Source organism: Rhinoraja longicauda, chromosome 30, assembly GCF_053455715.1.
Source record: "Rhinoraja longicauda isolate Sanriku21f chromosome 30, sRhiLon1.1, whole genome shotgun sequence".
NCBI lineage: Eukaryota > Metazoa > Chordata > Chondrichthyes > Rajiformes > Arhynchobatidae > Rhinoraja > Rhinoraja longicauda.
In genome coordinates this window covers 16,373,833-16,390,032 of record NC_135982.1, presented here as the reverse complement: position 1 = coordinate 16,390,032, position 16,200 = coordinate 16,373,833, and the positions used below count along the sequence as shown (strand labels likewise).

General features: G+C 42.1%; 2 protein-coding genes across 2 annotated transcripts in view; one reads left to right on the top strand and one right to left on the bottom strand.

The window, feature by feature from the left end:
• Positions 1 to 16,200, top strand: part of mtor (mechanistic target of rapamycin kinase) — a 234,675-nt gene that overhangs the window by 107,696 nt on the left and 110,779 nt on the right. The gene's annotated exons all lie outside the window — the stretch shown is intronic.
• On the bottom strand, positions 853 to 7,849 carry angptl7 (angiopoietin-like 7). Its single transcript, XM_078425280.1, has 5 exons — positions 7,468 to 7,849; positions 3,882 to 3,982; positions 2,326 to 2,520; positions 1,263 to 1,461; positions 853 to 1,022 (listed from the first exon to the last, which is right to left on the bottom strand). Exons 1-5 carry the CDS (start codon positions 7,847 to 7,849, stop codon positions 853 to 855), a joined length of 1,047 nt encoding a protein of 348 aa, XP_078281406.1.

Below are 16,200 nucleotides of genomic sequence, written 5' to 3'. Positions count from 1 at the left end.
ATATAAAATAACAACTAGTTTTGCCACCCAATGTTTCTTGTTAAGGAAAATACAACTTTTTTAAGAACTGCATTTTATTGTGATATATGGCTTCTTAATGAACATACAAAATAGACACTTCTTTAACTGGAACATTTTGAGAACACTTTTCTTTTTCTGATGCAAGTTTGATGCAACAAAGAGAAGGAAACGAGTAACGTTTGATCAGTTCAGGTTCCATCACAAAACAGTAACAACTTGCATTTATAAAACATCTTTAACAGAGTAAATATCTTGTCTAGTGCTTACAGTTCAAACTTTGTTTCCAAATGATCTAATTGATACAAAAGACTAAAATGCTACTGAAAAAAATATTTTTCTTATAAAACTTGATTTAAAGTTGCCAGTTGATATGTACATGTGGCATTGGTTTGCTAGAAAAACAGAACAAATTATCTCACTTTGTTCAAATATATTCTGGAAAAAAATTAAGATAATTTTGAAGTTTTTAAAGATACTCTTTGGAGTAACAAAGTCTCTAATTCTTAAAGTAGCTGTTTTCCAGATTGCAAAATTAATTTCCATTTCATTTTATTCCACTGAAGATGACAGTGAGATTACTGTAGTTACTTTCCAAAAACAAATCATACTTATTTAATTTTGCTGTAAATTTCAAAGACCTGTTATGGGTTCTAGTGCTTTTCATTCACTTTATATTGGTGCTCTGTTGGGTTTCTAACCATCTGTGTGTAATTAGTGAAGGGACAAAGACCTGTCTATGAAGGCGCCCAAGGTTTTGCAAAGACAAATCCTTCAATGAACGGTGACGGTTTTAAGTTTCTCATTAATGAAGTCATGGGCACATTGTAGGTCTTAAGGCTTGATGTTTTGTGGGCGAATCTTCATTTCCACATACTTAAGTGAATAGCTCGAACCATGCCAGCCGTACCATGTAATGCCATCAGAGTTGTGGGTATGGTGCCCTTGGCGATAGTAAACTCCATTCAGATTCGAATCTGTGCAGCAGTTGTACCAATAGCCTCCTGCAGTTAAAAGAATTCCAAGCTGTTATATTGTGAAAGATATAAATTCTGTCGTATATTTCAGAAAAATTATGAGAGAATGCGGTTTTTATTCTCGAGTCACATTTCATGAATTGCCAGCATATTTTGAATACCCTTTTATTTGCCTTGCGTAATTAAATCGATGTTAGAACAGCATTAAGAAATTGCCAGGACCCATTTCAGTGCCGAATGACAAGTTGTTTACCGATTAGCACTTACCTTTGCGGAATTGTACGCAGTCGTCCACGCATTTGTCATTGTCTTTGTCCTTGGTGCTGAAAGCTGTGTTGTTGTGGTACCTGAGGGAGTCCCGGCCAGCTGTCCCGTTGTAGTTTCCAATTAATAACTTATAGCTGTTTACTTCGTTGCTTATGGAAAAATAGCTGTACTCCGCATACCGAGCCTGACCTTCCCAGTCCTGTAATTGACAGGTGAAGCCATTTGACAATGTGTTTGCCGTTTGTACAAACTGATACACCAGCACACCAGAGAAGATTATTGAGTTCACATTTTGAGATACTTGGGTTTAGAGATAGGTGTTTAGTTTAGTTTGGAGATACAGCGTGGAAACAGGCCCCATCGGCCCACCGATCACGCATACGCTAGTTCTATGCCATCCCACATTGGCATCCTATACCATGGGGCAATGCTAATCAATCTACAAACCTGCATCTGTTTGGAATGTGGGAGGAAGCCAGAGCACACGGAGAAAACCCACGCGGTCACAGAGAGAACATGCAATCTAGTTTTCAAGAGAGAGTTAGATTTAGCCCTTAAGGCTAAGGGATATGGGGGAAAAGCCGGAACGGGGTACTGATTTTGGATGATCAGCCATGATCATAATGAATGGCGGTGCTGGCTCGAAGGGCCGAATGGCCTACTCCTGCACCTATTTTCTATGTTTCTATCTCCACAAAGATAGACCCATAGTTAGAATCTAATCCGGGTCTCTGACACTGCAAGGCACCAACTCTACCGCTGCACCACTGTGCCGTTCATTATAGTTTCCAATTTATTGCTGTTTATTTCATTGCTAATTGAAAAGCAGCTGTATTCTACATACAGAATCTGTACAGAATACAGTCCTGTAGTTATGCACGTGATGTCATTTCACAGTTTATTTGCTGTTATACAGGCTGATGCCAGCATATTAATTTAATTTGTTTTTGGATATATATTTAACTTGTAGATTCTTGTTATTAACAAGTTGAACGTTTCATGCGCAAAGAGGCAAATCTGGAATAACCTTCGGGGTGACGAATTGAAATTTCGGATGAGTTACCTCCATGTCTATCCTGAGTATGCTTGGTTGTCTGGTTAATCGAAAAATATGGTCATTTCCCAACCAGAAGTCCCCTCGGATGTTACCAAATCCTCGTTTGTACTGTTTCCAGTCACGATTAAACGAGGTTAGGCCAGCCTTGCGACGTTGTATAACGGTCCAGCCACCACCTCCAGATTCCATGTCACAGTACACCTATAACAAGATTTGAGTTTAAAAATAGGCGGCATACTTCAATAGAATAGGAAGCGTTTCACTATTTTAAGAAATTGAGCATATTCAGTGGCTCAGTCCAAGCTTGAGTGGCCCAATAATATTATTTTGATTTCACATGGAGAATTTTGATATGGATTTTCTATTCGGGGCATTCCATTGAATATGTTATGAATTAAATATATACATTAGAAATATAGTTTTGTTTTCATAATTTTCAGGAGCCATTTCTCAACCTTTCAGTCTGTCAGAACAAATTTTCCGTCATACATATACAACAATTATCTTGTCGTATTTCTTTAAAACCACTGCCATGATTTTTTTTAAAAATCAGTATATTATCATTTTCTTTCCGAACTCTTGAAATTTTATTTTGTCATATTTCTTTAAAACCTAAAATTTCAAGAGTTCGGAAAGAAAAAGATAAAATACTGATTTTAAAAATAAATCATGGCAGTGGTTTTAAAGAAATATGACAAGGTAATTTTTCAGGTATAACTATCCCTAAAGCCTCTGTTCTGTGAGGCTAACTGCCTTCACACTTATCGTATTCTAGTGTTTTCTTTTACAATTGAATAAAGTTCATTTCAAGTGGTCCTGCAATTGTAAATTAATTAGAAAAGTTTAACAGCAGCCATGGTAACATTTTCAGAAACAAGGAACTGCCGATGCTGGTTTACACAAAGTCAGCGGGCCAGGCAGCATCTCTGGAGAACATGGATAGGTGACGATTCGGGTTGGGACCCTTCTCCATTTTTTTAGTTCGTTTTGGTACCTTTGGTCGAGTGTGGAGGTCAGCCCAGTTACCCAGACGGTGGTGGAGAGACAAATTAATATGTTTTCTGCTTGGCAACAAGTGGGACTATTTGGTATAGGTTTGACCACCGATTCAGGCAACTCTTCTAATTTGGGAAAGACGCTGATGTGTGGAAGAAAAATCAATTACTGAAGAAGAGGCAGCTTTTACCAGCGCTGCGTATCTGCCGCTGCACCGCTGATTGGATTTAGAACACAGATCCTGGGCAAAAAAGCAAGATATGGTTAATGTTCCAAAGATTAAATTCATGAAATCGTAGGGAATGTTTGCTCAAGTTAAATTGATTACAGTAAAATGAAGAAAGTTGTTGAATTTTAGGTAGACACCAAAATCTGGAGTAAGGCAGCATCTCTGGAGAGAAGGAATGGGTGACGTTCCGGGTCGAGACCCTTCTTATGCACTAGCAATATTCACAACTTTTAAAATGAAACCTGATGAATAATGATTGCCTTGCAAGAGACAGTCAGTGCAACTGCAAAAGAGGGCATACAAGAATATAAAGTAAATGTATTTTGGAAAGGGTCACCTCAAGTTCTGGAGTTCCCAGGAACTCGTCTGCCGGCAGTTTGTACACACCAGATATTCGGTAATTTTTCTGGTACAGCGCATTGCAGTCATATGTAGCATCTACAAACAGAAGGTTAAGGATTACTTTAATGGTTCAGAATCCCTGAGATTTAAATTGAAGCATTTTCAAGATTACAGTCACATTTGAGCAACATTGAATAAAGTGACCTTTTATGAACAGTCTTTTAGTTTCATTCCTGACACATATGGGCTTTACCTAGTAAGAGCAGTAAAAAAATCTCTTGTTTATTTATGGAGCCCACTCACGCAAGAAGGCTTCTTTTGTTGAATACTCTGCCACTGTCTATGAAGCCAGACTAAATACAGCAATAAGAAAGCAATTTAGCAAATTTTTAAATCTCTCTAATTAATTTATTAGCTGTGGGGATCGATGAATACCCGCAAATGTGGTATGTATGTCCGTCACTGTAATTTTCCACATACAAGTGTCCTCCGGTCAAAGACACTCATTTTACAAATCTCGACAGAGAAGGGATTTGATTTGTTTTAATTTAATTTGTTGTCTTATGAAGGCATCGTTCTCTGCAACAAAACAGAGGGAAGAGATTTGGAGACTATCTTTCGAGCACAGATCCATGAGAATCTCTGCATTTAACAGCCCTTTTGATTGTCTGAATGTAAAAGAGTCTCTGAAACATATAAGCTCTTAAAATGTGTTGGCGGTGGTGGTAATATTTTCTTGACCATCTGCACTATTCCATTTGCCAACAACGTTTTGATGCATACCTTTCAGCTTCTCAGACTGAGAGCATGGTTTGCTTTTGATTTACAGCATCTTTACTGGGAGGAGACTGACGAGCTTCTGACGGCTTTGTCATCAAAAGCTATTAGTATTCCTTGGCGGAAGTTAAAGGTTTACTGCAATTGCTGCTGTATGAATTTTTGAATGACAAAATATTCTTCAGGAATCCAAGCCCTTCTTCAGGCATGGAGAGGCCTGCATTTTTTTTTTTGGTCGTGCACCCATCCATATTTTCTTTCCAATAAGTTAGTATTATTATCCTGAAATTAAAGGGTTGCATTTTGGATTCCACCTTTGAGTTAAGGTACCTGTTATTCCTGATTTTCTTTTTGTTCTTAGTTCAATTTGACTTTCCTTCCACGCTCATGAGAATGTGCTTAGAGCAGAATATATCAAAATAACATTGGTAATTTCGGGGCCAGCGTCAAATTAATTATTTAACCTTTACAAATCCAAAAGTACACTCTTTTAAGTGCAGTCCCAACTAATAATATGTCTGTTTGCTAATAGCTTTAGATGTAACTGAATAAAGATACATGGCCTATTTTAAATTTAACTTTGAGCAAGTAGTGCTAAGCTAAGTCTTATCCATAGCATGCGATAATTATTTATTTAATAATTATATAAAATCAAAATTTTAGTTCCAGAATAGTATTCAAAAGGTTCTGACCTTTCAACCAGATTTATGCTGATTTTTATTATTTCAATTTAAACGATTAATTTTGTTTCCCTGGAGATGTTGCCTGATTTACTAAGTACCTCCAGCATTTTCTGTTTTACTTCAGTTTTCCAGTGTCTATACTTTGCTTTTTGGTTCTTTTATGTTCATGTGGGTTAAGGTTGGAAGGAGCTGAGGAGCCATCTATGAGACAAGATAATTGTATTCCATGTGTGAACCTGTGTGTACATAACTGACATTCTTCTGCCTGCTCAATAACTGTGAGGTACACTATGTAAACTTGTGAAGCATGAGGAACATGCAGTATCAACTCTAGTTTGCTTCTGTGTTTCAGGAAACGTGATATTCAATGTCTGCCTTCTTGCGCGGCTTTTGCTTTGATTGAACGAAGATGTCTGAATTACTTGTTAAATTGAGTTTTTATCAGGCGAGGGTCCAGTACAGCAGCAACAGAGTCAAACAAGTCAAGTTTGTCTCAAGGAGAGGCATGTACTAATCCAAGGGCTAAAACAACTGTCATAAAAAGGAACTGCAGACCAAAGATAGACACACAATGCTGGAGTAACTCAGCGGGTCAGGCAGCATCTCTGGAGAACATGGATAGGTGACGTTTCGGGTCGAGACCCTTCAGTCTGAAGAAGGGTCTTCAGTCTGAAGAAGGGTCTCGACCCGAAACATCACCCATTCCTTCTCCCCTGAGATGCTGCCTGACCCGCTGAGTTCCTCCAGCATTTTGTGTCTACCTTCAATTTGAGCCAGCATCTGCAGTTATTTTCCTACACTTTGGCATTCAATTTTCATATAATGAAACAGCAGAGAATTTGCGAACAGTAAGGAACAACAGGCCGCAGTCAGATGAATGACCATTTTATTGATATTGGGTGAGAGTTGGTGCTGCCCAGGACATTGATCAAACCCTCTGCTTTGCAGCAGCCACCATGAGCTGTTTTGAATTTGTTAGCACAGACAAATAGGACACCAATTTACCAGTTGACTTTAACTATGATATTCCTGACTATGTGGCAGTTGCTTGTACTGAATTGTCATGTTGGCCCAGTATGGTATTTGGGTTTATGATCTTGACAGAGGCAAGTGTGTCAGCACTGATCCAAGCAAACACTTATACACCACTGACCTGCAGCTGCTGCAAATAAATGAGTGTTAAGACGCTGTCTAGCCTTATAACGGGAAAATAAAATACCTTCTTAATCAGCATTCCCTTTTAATTGCAAGTATATACTACAGTTGGTCAGAAATTCACATTTCGGGCCATTTAGGGTAACATTGTTTGAACATTTTTGAATGTGTTGCTTCTGTTCTGATTAGTGTACATGGTTTTGAGCTGAAATAAAGTACGGTTTGAATATAATTATTTCTCAAGAGGCATATTGAACTTAAAAACAAGATAATATATCATTTGTTCATTTATCTTGAGAAGCTTCATTTCAATTAATATTACAGTTAAATCTATTGCCCATAAAATACTTCACTTTAATTATGATTTTGTTTTGTTTGCTAACCCATGAAAGTTGAACTCTTACAATATGTACTCCGTTTAGTTAGCTATTTGTAGAGTAATGGAATCTGACAAATGTGGGAAAACATTATTTTAACTGTATTAACTTCAAAAGGCTCATAGAGCCTTTGTCAAACTTGGCTGGGGTGAGTGCGTTCGGAAGCATTGAAATGATTTGGAGAAGGGTGATGGAATTTTCAGTTCCATGCAAATGCCTGATTGATTGTTCCTTTACTGTAGTTGACATCCTTGAATGCCTTTGAATTATTTATGATTTTGAATAGGGTCATATTTAAGAAAATGTTAAATTCCCAAACCATATTATACAGCTGTGCCTTATTAATTTAACATGTGGCTTCCATTTGTCAAATTTTGTTAACGATCCGTTTAAGTGTCGTGGAACATTTTACTTGGTTAAAGTCAATATAAAATAATTAAGTTGTTCAAATTTGACTAACAAGTGCAGTTACCGATTATTTTCGTCACCTTTTAAAGCTTAAATTTACAGAGTCATGCTTGGCAGTATTGAACCTCGTGAGAATACATGTGTTTAATAACATCTCCTTCTCCAGATTCCCATTGCTTACCTGCTGATGTCTGTGTAACAGTTTGAGCTGCCTGAAGCTGAATAATGTCTATCCGATTGTTCACTTCCGAGTATTTCCCTTCAGCTTCTGTAATGCGAGATTCAATCTGACGACAGTTGTTTTCGACTTCCATCATCTGCATGACGACATTGATCCAGTCGGTCTCCTGTTTCCTGTTAAGCTCAGCAACAAAGCCCGTCAGGTTGGCCACCTGAATCTTCAGCTCCTTCGCCTCTTCGCAACAGGTGGCAAGCTTCGAAAGGTTCACCCCTCCTGCCGTTCCCCTTCTCCGGGGTGCTTTCTGAGCCCGGCTGTGGCACGGAGGGAAGTTGCAGAGCAGAAAAATGAACAGGAAAGGCCAGGGGAAAATTTTGCCCGGCATTCTTTTGGGATTAATGAAATGACAGCACTCTATAAGTTTGGGTTTGAAACACTTGCCACTGTTTGGTTGCTTTTGCTAAAGCTTTGCAGCAGATTGTCAAAAAGCACTGGAGTCCTGTTCGACTACTTTGACTGAGTGCTTCAAAGGGCTGACTCGAAGTTCCTCTTGTGCACACTTCATCCAGTGAGCATTATATTTGCTTGAGCTCGCAAAGTCTCCCTGCAGTGTCCTCTTCAGAAAAAAAACGTAAGCAGTCTTGAGACGACCCAGAGGCCGCATCTTAAATATCTAACACATGTGTAGTCTGTGCCCCTCCCACTCTTTGCGTGCGTGTCAGGCCCCTCCCCATCCATCAATTAAATCAAGGTGCTGACAGGAATGTGAGCTGCAAGAAAAATGTCTTTTGTTTGAGCTTTGGCAACTGGAAGACCTCCCAACCCTGTCGACTTTTCCTGATGTCAAATGACTGGGGTTGGGAGGGGGAGGTTAAAACACCCGGTCTGTGCTTAATTTTCGCTACTTTGCTCTAAATGCCGCGGTGGGTTAAACTATAAATTGCAGCGACTGTGGCAGTTGAGAAGCGGTACACAGTAGCATAATAATTACATTTATCTTAATTGGGTTTCAGTGTTGTTTTAAATGTAACATCTGTTGCACATAAAGCATTTCATTTAAACTCAATACCAAAAATGAAAAATAAATATTTTTTCGCCATATGTGTGTTTAGAAGGCAGTGTACCACATTCTGGAACTGTTACAGTCCATTTACGTAGAACAGTACAGCACAGGAACAGGCCCTTCGGCCCACAATGTCCATGCCGAACATGATGTCAAGTTAAACAGACCTCGGCCTGCACGTGATATCTATGTGCTTATCTCAAACCCTGTTAAATACCACCACAGCATACAACAGTGTGTTCCAGGCACCCACCATCTCACCATGTGTGTAAGAATAAAAGTGCCCTGACAGCTCCTTTAAGCATTGCTCCTCTCACCTTTAAAAACTCTGCCCCTCATTCTTTGACATTTCCACTCTGGGGAGAAAGACACTTGCTCTCATCCCTATCTATTCCTCGCACAATGCAGTATACTTCTATCAGGTCTCCCCTCAGCCTCCAACGCTCCATAGAAAACAATCAATTGTTTAATACACTTGAATCCAGGCAGGCATTCTGATAAATTTATTCTGCTCCCACTCCAAAACGTCCACATCCTTCCAGTAGGGGGGGGACAGGACTGCACACAATACTCCAAATGCAGCCTAACCAAAGACCTATAATGCTGCAACATAACCTCCTGACCACTACACTCGGTGTTTACCAACCAATGAAGGCAAGTATACCATTTGCCTTCTTTGCGACTCAATGTACTTGCATTGCCACCTTCAGGGAGCTATGGACTTGGCCCTCAAGATTTCCCTGTGCATCACTGCTGTAAAGTTTTGACATTCTATACTTTCTCCTTGCATTCAACTTCCCAAAGTGTAACACCTCACACTTGCTTGGATTAAACTCCCATCTGTCATTTCTCTGCCCATTTCTGGAGCTGATCTATATCCCACTGTCTGCTTTGACAACCTTCCTCATTATCCACAATTTCACCGATTTTGGTTTTGTCTGTAAATTTACTAACTAACCCTCCTCAAAAAAAACAATGAACTTGATAAAGGTTCACTTGCACCTCCTCCAACCTCATCTACTGTATTCATTGTTCAAGATGTGGACTTTTATACATCGGGGAGACCAGACGTTGACTGGGCGATCGTTTTGCGGAACACCTTCGTTCTGCCCGCCTGACCCAGCGTGATCTCCCGGTTGCTGGACACTTTAATTCTCCTTCCCATTCCTACACAGACCTTTCTATCCTCGGTCTCCTCCATTGTCAGAGTGAGGTTAAACAAAAATTGGAGGAACAGCATCTCATATTTCGCTTGGGCAGCTTGCAGCCCAGTGGTATGATTATTGATTTCTCTCACTTCAGGAAGCCCCGACATTCCCTCTCTCTCTCTCCCTCCCCCACCTGTCGCACTAGCTTCTTATTTTCACCCTACAAACAGCCTGTTTCCCTTTATCATCGTTACTTTTATGCATATCTTTCATTCATTGTTCTTTATCTCTCCACTTTACTGTCTATATCTCTCGTTTTCCTTATCCCTAACCAGTCTGAAGAAGGGTCTCAGAAGGGTTTCCAGAGATGCTGCCTGTCCCGCTGAGTTACTCCAGCTTTTTGTGTTTATCTTTGGTTTAAACCAGCATCTGCAGTTCCTTCTTACATGGCAGTTCTTGCCCTGCCCGGGTAATAGACAATAGACAATAGACAATAGGTGCAGGAGTAGGCCATTCAGCCCTTCGAGCCAGCACCGCCATTCAATGCGATCATGGCTAACCTCTCAAATTTTCCAATTTTCCTATTTCAGCTACCCTCTCTTCAGCAACCCTCTCTTCCAGTGCTCCATACTCTCTTTCCGTGCACCTCTCATCTGTCATCCAGTTTTGTTCTGCACCCCCACCTGGTTCCATTTGTCCATCATTCCGCCCTTGTCTGGTTTCACTTCTCTCTCCTCTCTCTCTCTCCCTAGTACCCACTAGCCACTATCATCTACTCCACCACTTCGGAGTGTTCCCCGCTTCATATCATCATATATCATATATCTACAGCCGGAAACAGGCCTTTTCGGCCCTCCAAGTCCGTGCCGCCCAGTGATCCCCGTACATTAACACTATCCTACACCCACTAGGGACAATTTTTACATTTACCCAGCCAATTAACCTACATACCTGTACGTCTTTGGAGTGTGGGAGGAAACCGAAGATCTCGGAGAAAACCCACGCAGGTCACGGGGAGAACGTACAAACTCCTTACAGTGCAGCACCCGTAGTCAGGATCGAACCTGTGTCTCCGGCGCTGCATTCGCTGTAAAGCAGCAACTCTACCGCTGCGCTACCGTGCCGCCCTATCAGGTTAATTCCCGGAATGGCGGGACTGTCATATGTTGAAAGACTGGAGCGACTAGGCTTGTATACACTGGAATTTAGAAGGATGAGAGGGGATCTTATCGAAACATATAAGATTATAAAGGGGTTGGACACGTTAGAGGCAGGAAACATGTTCCCAATGTTGGGGGAGTCCAGAACAAGGGGCCACAGTTTAAGAATAAGGGGTAGGCCATTTAGAACGGAGATGAGGAAAAACTTTTTCAGTCAGAGAGTTGTGAATCTGTGAAATTCTCTGCCTCAGAAGGCAGTGGAGGCCAATTCTCTGAATGCATTCAAGAGAGAGCTGGATAGAGCTCTTAAGGATAGTGGAGTCAGGGGGTATGGGGAGAAGGCAGGAACGGGGTACTGATTGAGAATGATCAGCCATGATCACATTGAATGGCGGTGCTGGCTCGAAGGGCCGAATGGCCTCCTCCTGCACCTATTGTCTATTATCACAGATGAGGCCCTCACACCTCCCTCCTCAGTATCCCGGGCGTAGCTCCGCTCTTGCTCCCCCTCCTCCCAATCGCCACAGGGGCAGAGTCTCCCGATTCCTCACCTTTCACCCCATCAGCCAGTAATTCCTTCCTCATCTAACTTCGTCTTCCCATCATCTTCCTCACCTGGCTCCACCTATTTACTGCCACCCCTGCCTGCCCCACTCCTCAATCTCGCCTCTCTATTCCGGCCATCTTCACTCAACCTGAAAAGTCAACTATTCGGTTGCTTCCACAAATGCTGCTTGAACTCCTCTAAGTTCCTCCAGCAGTTTGTTTTTTGCTTTGAAGTTAGTAAGAATTCCTTTCTTTCTTTGATAACTAACTGCAAACGTTGGAAGAATTTTCAGTCGAGACCCTGCACCAGGACATAACTTGGGAAATTTTCCACATTGTTGGTACTGTATCTGCTGGGATAGCATGCCTAAAGGAGAGTGCAACCTCTTGGTGCTACAGCTGGGATGTTGTCTTCTACCATTGTTCTTGTACACAGCTATTATTGATGTAATATGCATTGAATTATTTTGACTGAGTTGTGATTTCTTTGGTAGGTCTCAGAAAGGGCTTCTCATTCAGTTTGTTGCGAATGCTTCAATCTTGTCTTTAAAACTCCATGTGCTGTGCCCTGACACTGAGTTGGGTTTAGTTTAGGGCTGCAGCAGGGAAACTGGCCCTTCTGGTCCATGCCGACCCGTTCACATTCATTCTACCTACGTTCACCTTTTCCCATCCACTCCCAACACACTCGGGGCGATTTACAGAGACCAATTAACCTACAAACCTGCACATCTTTGGGATGTGGGAGGATTTGGGACCTGGAGGAAACCCATATGGTCACAGAGAGAACGTGCAAACTCCACACCGACAGCAACCAAGGTTCAGGATTGAACCGGGATGTCTGGTGCTGTGAGGAAGTAGTTCGACCAGCTGTGCCACAATACCACAGTACGGAGTGTGGCAAAGTTCTCAGAATCTCCTCCCGTTATTCATTTCGTTTCCCATCACTACAGCACAGCTGTGGCAGGTCTGCAGAATTCTGATCTTGTTTTGTTGAATTTAGCGTTACCATGCTCCATCTATTGCTTGCTGTTCAGCATGAATAGAGCCCTGTTTTGCAGCTCGGTCCCTCAATCTGAAGGACACCTAATGATCCACCTGGCACAGCTCCTTGGACTCTTCTTTGAACCAGGGATGATTCAGTGGCTTGATTGTAATGGCAAAGTGAAGATAATGTCATGCCACGAGATTACAGATGGTGGCGGTTTACATTTTTTCCGCTGTTGATGATGATCCACAGCACCTCAAGGATGCCCAGTTTCCTGAGGTGATCAGCAGGATATGCTGTTTATTCCCTTACTTGTCCTTACAATATGAGCAGCACAGTGTCGCAGCTGGTAGAGCCGCTGTCTCACAGTGCCAGAGACCTGTGTTCGATCTTGACCTCGGGTGCTGTCTATATGGAGTCTGCATGTTCTCCGGGTGACTGCGTTGACATCCCACATCGCATTGACATGCGGGTTGTAGGTTAATCGGCCTCTGTAAAATGCCCCCAGTGTCAAACTAGTGTATGAACCGGTGATCGATGGTCGGCGTGGATGCGGTGGGCCTAAGGGTCTGTTTCCATGCTACCTCACTCAACTAAAACTAAACTAAGCTAATAGATTTAGATTTAGATTTAGAGATACAGCGCGGAAACAGGCCCTTCGGCCCACCGGGTCCGCGCCGCCCACTGATCCCCGCACATTAACATTATCCTACACACATTAGGGACAATTTTTACATTTGCCCAGCCAATTAACCTACATACCTGTACGTCTTTGGAGTGTGGGAGGAAACCGAAGATCTCGGAGAAAACTCACGCAGGTCACGGGGAGAACGTACAAACTCCGTACAGACGGTGCCCGTAGTCAGGATCGAACCTGAGTCTCCAGCGCTGCATTCGCTGTAAGGCAGCAACTCTACCGCTGCACCACCGTGCCGCTATAAATTTTGAGATTTATTGGACAAGCTCCTTTAGTGAATCTGTCAGTGATTGTACATTTGTGGGAGTCAAATAATTGAGCTATCTTTTGCTTTAAGAGTTTAAGTGGCATTGTGGCTGAAAGTAAAATTTCAGGTGTATTTGGTGTTACTTCATCATATTTAAATAATTACAGCACGGCTTGTGTAAAATCAGCAGTAAAAACACCTTAAAGTAGTGCTTATTTTAGTCCAATAAAGATTGTGGGGAACTAATGTGTTGGGACTCAATGTTATCTGCAAAAGAATAATCATGCTTAGTTCCATTTGATGAGTACTGTGAACAGCTGACACGAGTGCAACTGTGTGTTGTCTACTTCCCCATTACCTTTTGAGACTAACTAATGCGCACAGTTCTTCAGTTGAGATTGATTGATGTTGGCTGCTCACAAGCCCTCTCCATCACTCCACATCCTGCAGCGAAGTTGCACTGTCACATCAGATGACCCTCAGTTGCTCCTCATTCTGTAAATATGTTAAACTGTGAACAAGCGGTTTCAATCATTCTCAGCTGAAGAACTGTGCGCATTAAATCAGACTCAAAAACGGACTGTGGGACCAGTGTAGACAACACACTGATGCACAGACATCAAACAAATGGTGCCAACTGCTCCTTGCACTTATCTAGTTTCCGTACGGGCTGCAGAACTGAAATTTAGCGTACATAGCAATCCAATTTGCCTGATTTTGACAATTTGTTCCCTGTATGATTGTCTGTCTCTGCCCCTGCCTCACTAGCAACCGAGTTTTGATATCGTGAGATAATCACTAAGACGGCCAATTTCTCTCATCCCCCTTCACACAGCGTTCTAATTCAACATATAATTGCACGATAATTTTGAGACAATAGTGCAAATCATACACTTCCGGCGCTGTGACGAAAACTCTGGACTTGCTCAGTTCAAAATAAATAATAATAATAATAATAATAATAATAATATATTTATTTTATATAGCACCTTAACACATGCACAAAGCGCTTTACAAATACAATTAACATAGAAACAAACAGACAAACAGACAAACTATCCTGACGGAAAAGCGGCGAATAATCAACGCCAGCGTCCTCTCACGTCAGGGTCCGGCAGTAGACATTAAAGAACACAAGACACACAGATACAATTTTTTACACAAAACAGCCATCACAGTGATTGCTCTAGGCACACCCTCACTGTGATGGAAGGCAAAGTCTTATCTCCTCCTCGTTCTTCTCCCGTGGCGCCACGAGGCGATCGAGGCTCCCAACCCCTTGAAGCCCCCACCGGGCGATGGAAAGTCCCAGGGTCGAGCCGAGCAGGCCGATGAAAGTTCTGAGCCCCCACCGGGCGATGGAAAATGCCGCGGCCGAGCCACGCAGGGCGATGAGAGTCCTGAGCCCCCACCGGGCGATGGAAAGTGCTGCGGCCGGGCCACGCAGGGTGATGAAGGGCCTGCGGGCGGGTTGATCATGCCTCGTGCTTCGGGGCGGTCGAAGCTGCTACGGCTGGAGCTCCCAAAAGCCGGTCGCCAGCCAGGGACCTGCGAGCTCCCGATGTTGCGGTCTGCAGGGCCCACGGCCGAAGCCTCCGAGATGGTAAGTCCAGGCCAAGTCTCTTGCTATTGCATACAGTAGTGCAAACCTACTGCTATTTTAGATAAACAGTGTGGAATTGGACCCTTCAGCCCATCGAGTCCATGCCGTCAAATGATCACCCCATACACTAACACTATCCTACACACACTAGGGGCAATTTGCAATTTATACCAAAGCCAATTAACCGACAAACCTGTACGTCTTTGGAGTGTGGGAGGAAACCGGAGTACCCGAAGAAAATCCACGCCATCACAGAGAGAACGTACAAACTCCATACATACAGCGCCCGAGGTCACGATCAAACCTGGGTGTCTGGCAGCAACTCTACCACTGCGCCGCCCTAAGATGACTACACCAACAATGTACTTTGTGACCAAGGGCAGATTTGTGATGGGCACTGCAGTCATTTGGTCAGAGGGAAGAATGCAGTCAGTAAATGGGTGGATTTTAAATTAGGCCATTCCTCAATTAGATTAAGATAATCATCAGCTGTTATGGGTTTCATAATATGCAGTCTTCATTGCTGCTGTCGCAGTTCAATTCATCAAATATCATCCAATTCATTTTGCATTTTTACCTCAGTGTGCCATCATGGAGCCATCTAGTCACACAGCACAGAAATGGCCGCTGCAGCTCATAGGTCCATGCTGCCCTTTACGACCATCTACATTGGAGCATTTTTCAGTTTCTTTTTCCACATATGTTTCTGAAAGTTCAAGTGTAAATTAACATGCTGCCATTCCCAAACATTCTTCATTTATGAGCAGAATGGAAAAAAATAAAACTCAGTAATTTTAGACAAAACTGCAACAAGCTAAAATAAATTTCCTGTTGGTTTCTCTGCTATGGGGGACTTAAACCATTCAATAAACCATTAGGTAGCACTGTTGGAATTGGCCTGAATGATATGTGATTTTGTGAAAATGTTATGAGAGGAATTTTAAAGCAGACAGCGGGTTTATTTTTTCTTCTTCCTGAATCCTGCATTTATTTGATAAATAATAGTTCTGCTGATTGCTCCATTTGCCCTTATTGGTAGTTCTGTCATTAAATGCATACACCATAAACCCTCCAGCTCTGGAGTACAACTAATGTAGAAAGTTTGTTCTGGTGATTTATGTGCAAATTAAAGTATAAGGCATCGTGTAGGTCAAGCCATTTGCTTTGGCTAAAGTTCTTTTCAATATTCTGTGTAGTTTCTCCAGCAATATTATCCAGTGTTGGCCCGTATTACAAAAGCACTCTCTGTTGACATATTTTACGTTGTTCATGTCTAGAATAGTT

Bases quoted from the DNA above. Each gene is read 5' to 3' on its own strand.
- angptl7 (XM_078425280.1), bottom strand. From the start codon at position 7,849: ATGCCGGGCAAAATTTTCCCCTGGCCTTTCCTGTTCATTTTTCTGCTC. The intron at 3,983-7,467 runs GTAAGCAATGGG...TTCTGTTTGTAG, and splicing joins TGTTACACAGACATCAGCAG to ATGCTACATATGACTGCAAT. The intron at 1,023-1,262 runs GTAAGTGCTAAT...TTTTAACTGCAG, and splicing joins CTGCGTACAATTCCGCAAAG to GAGGCTATTGGTACAACTGC.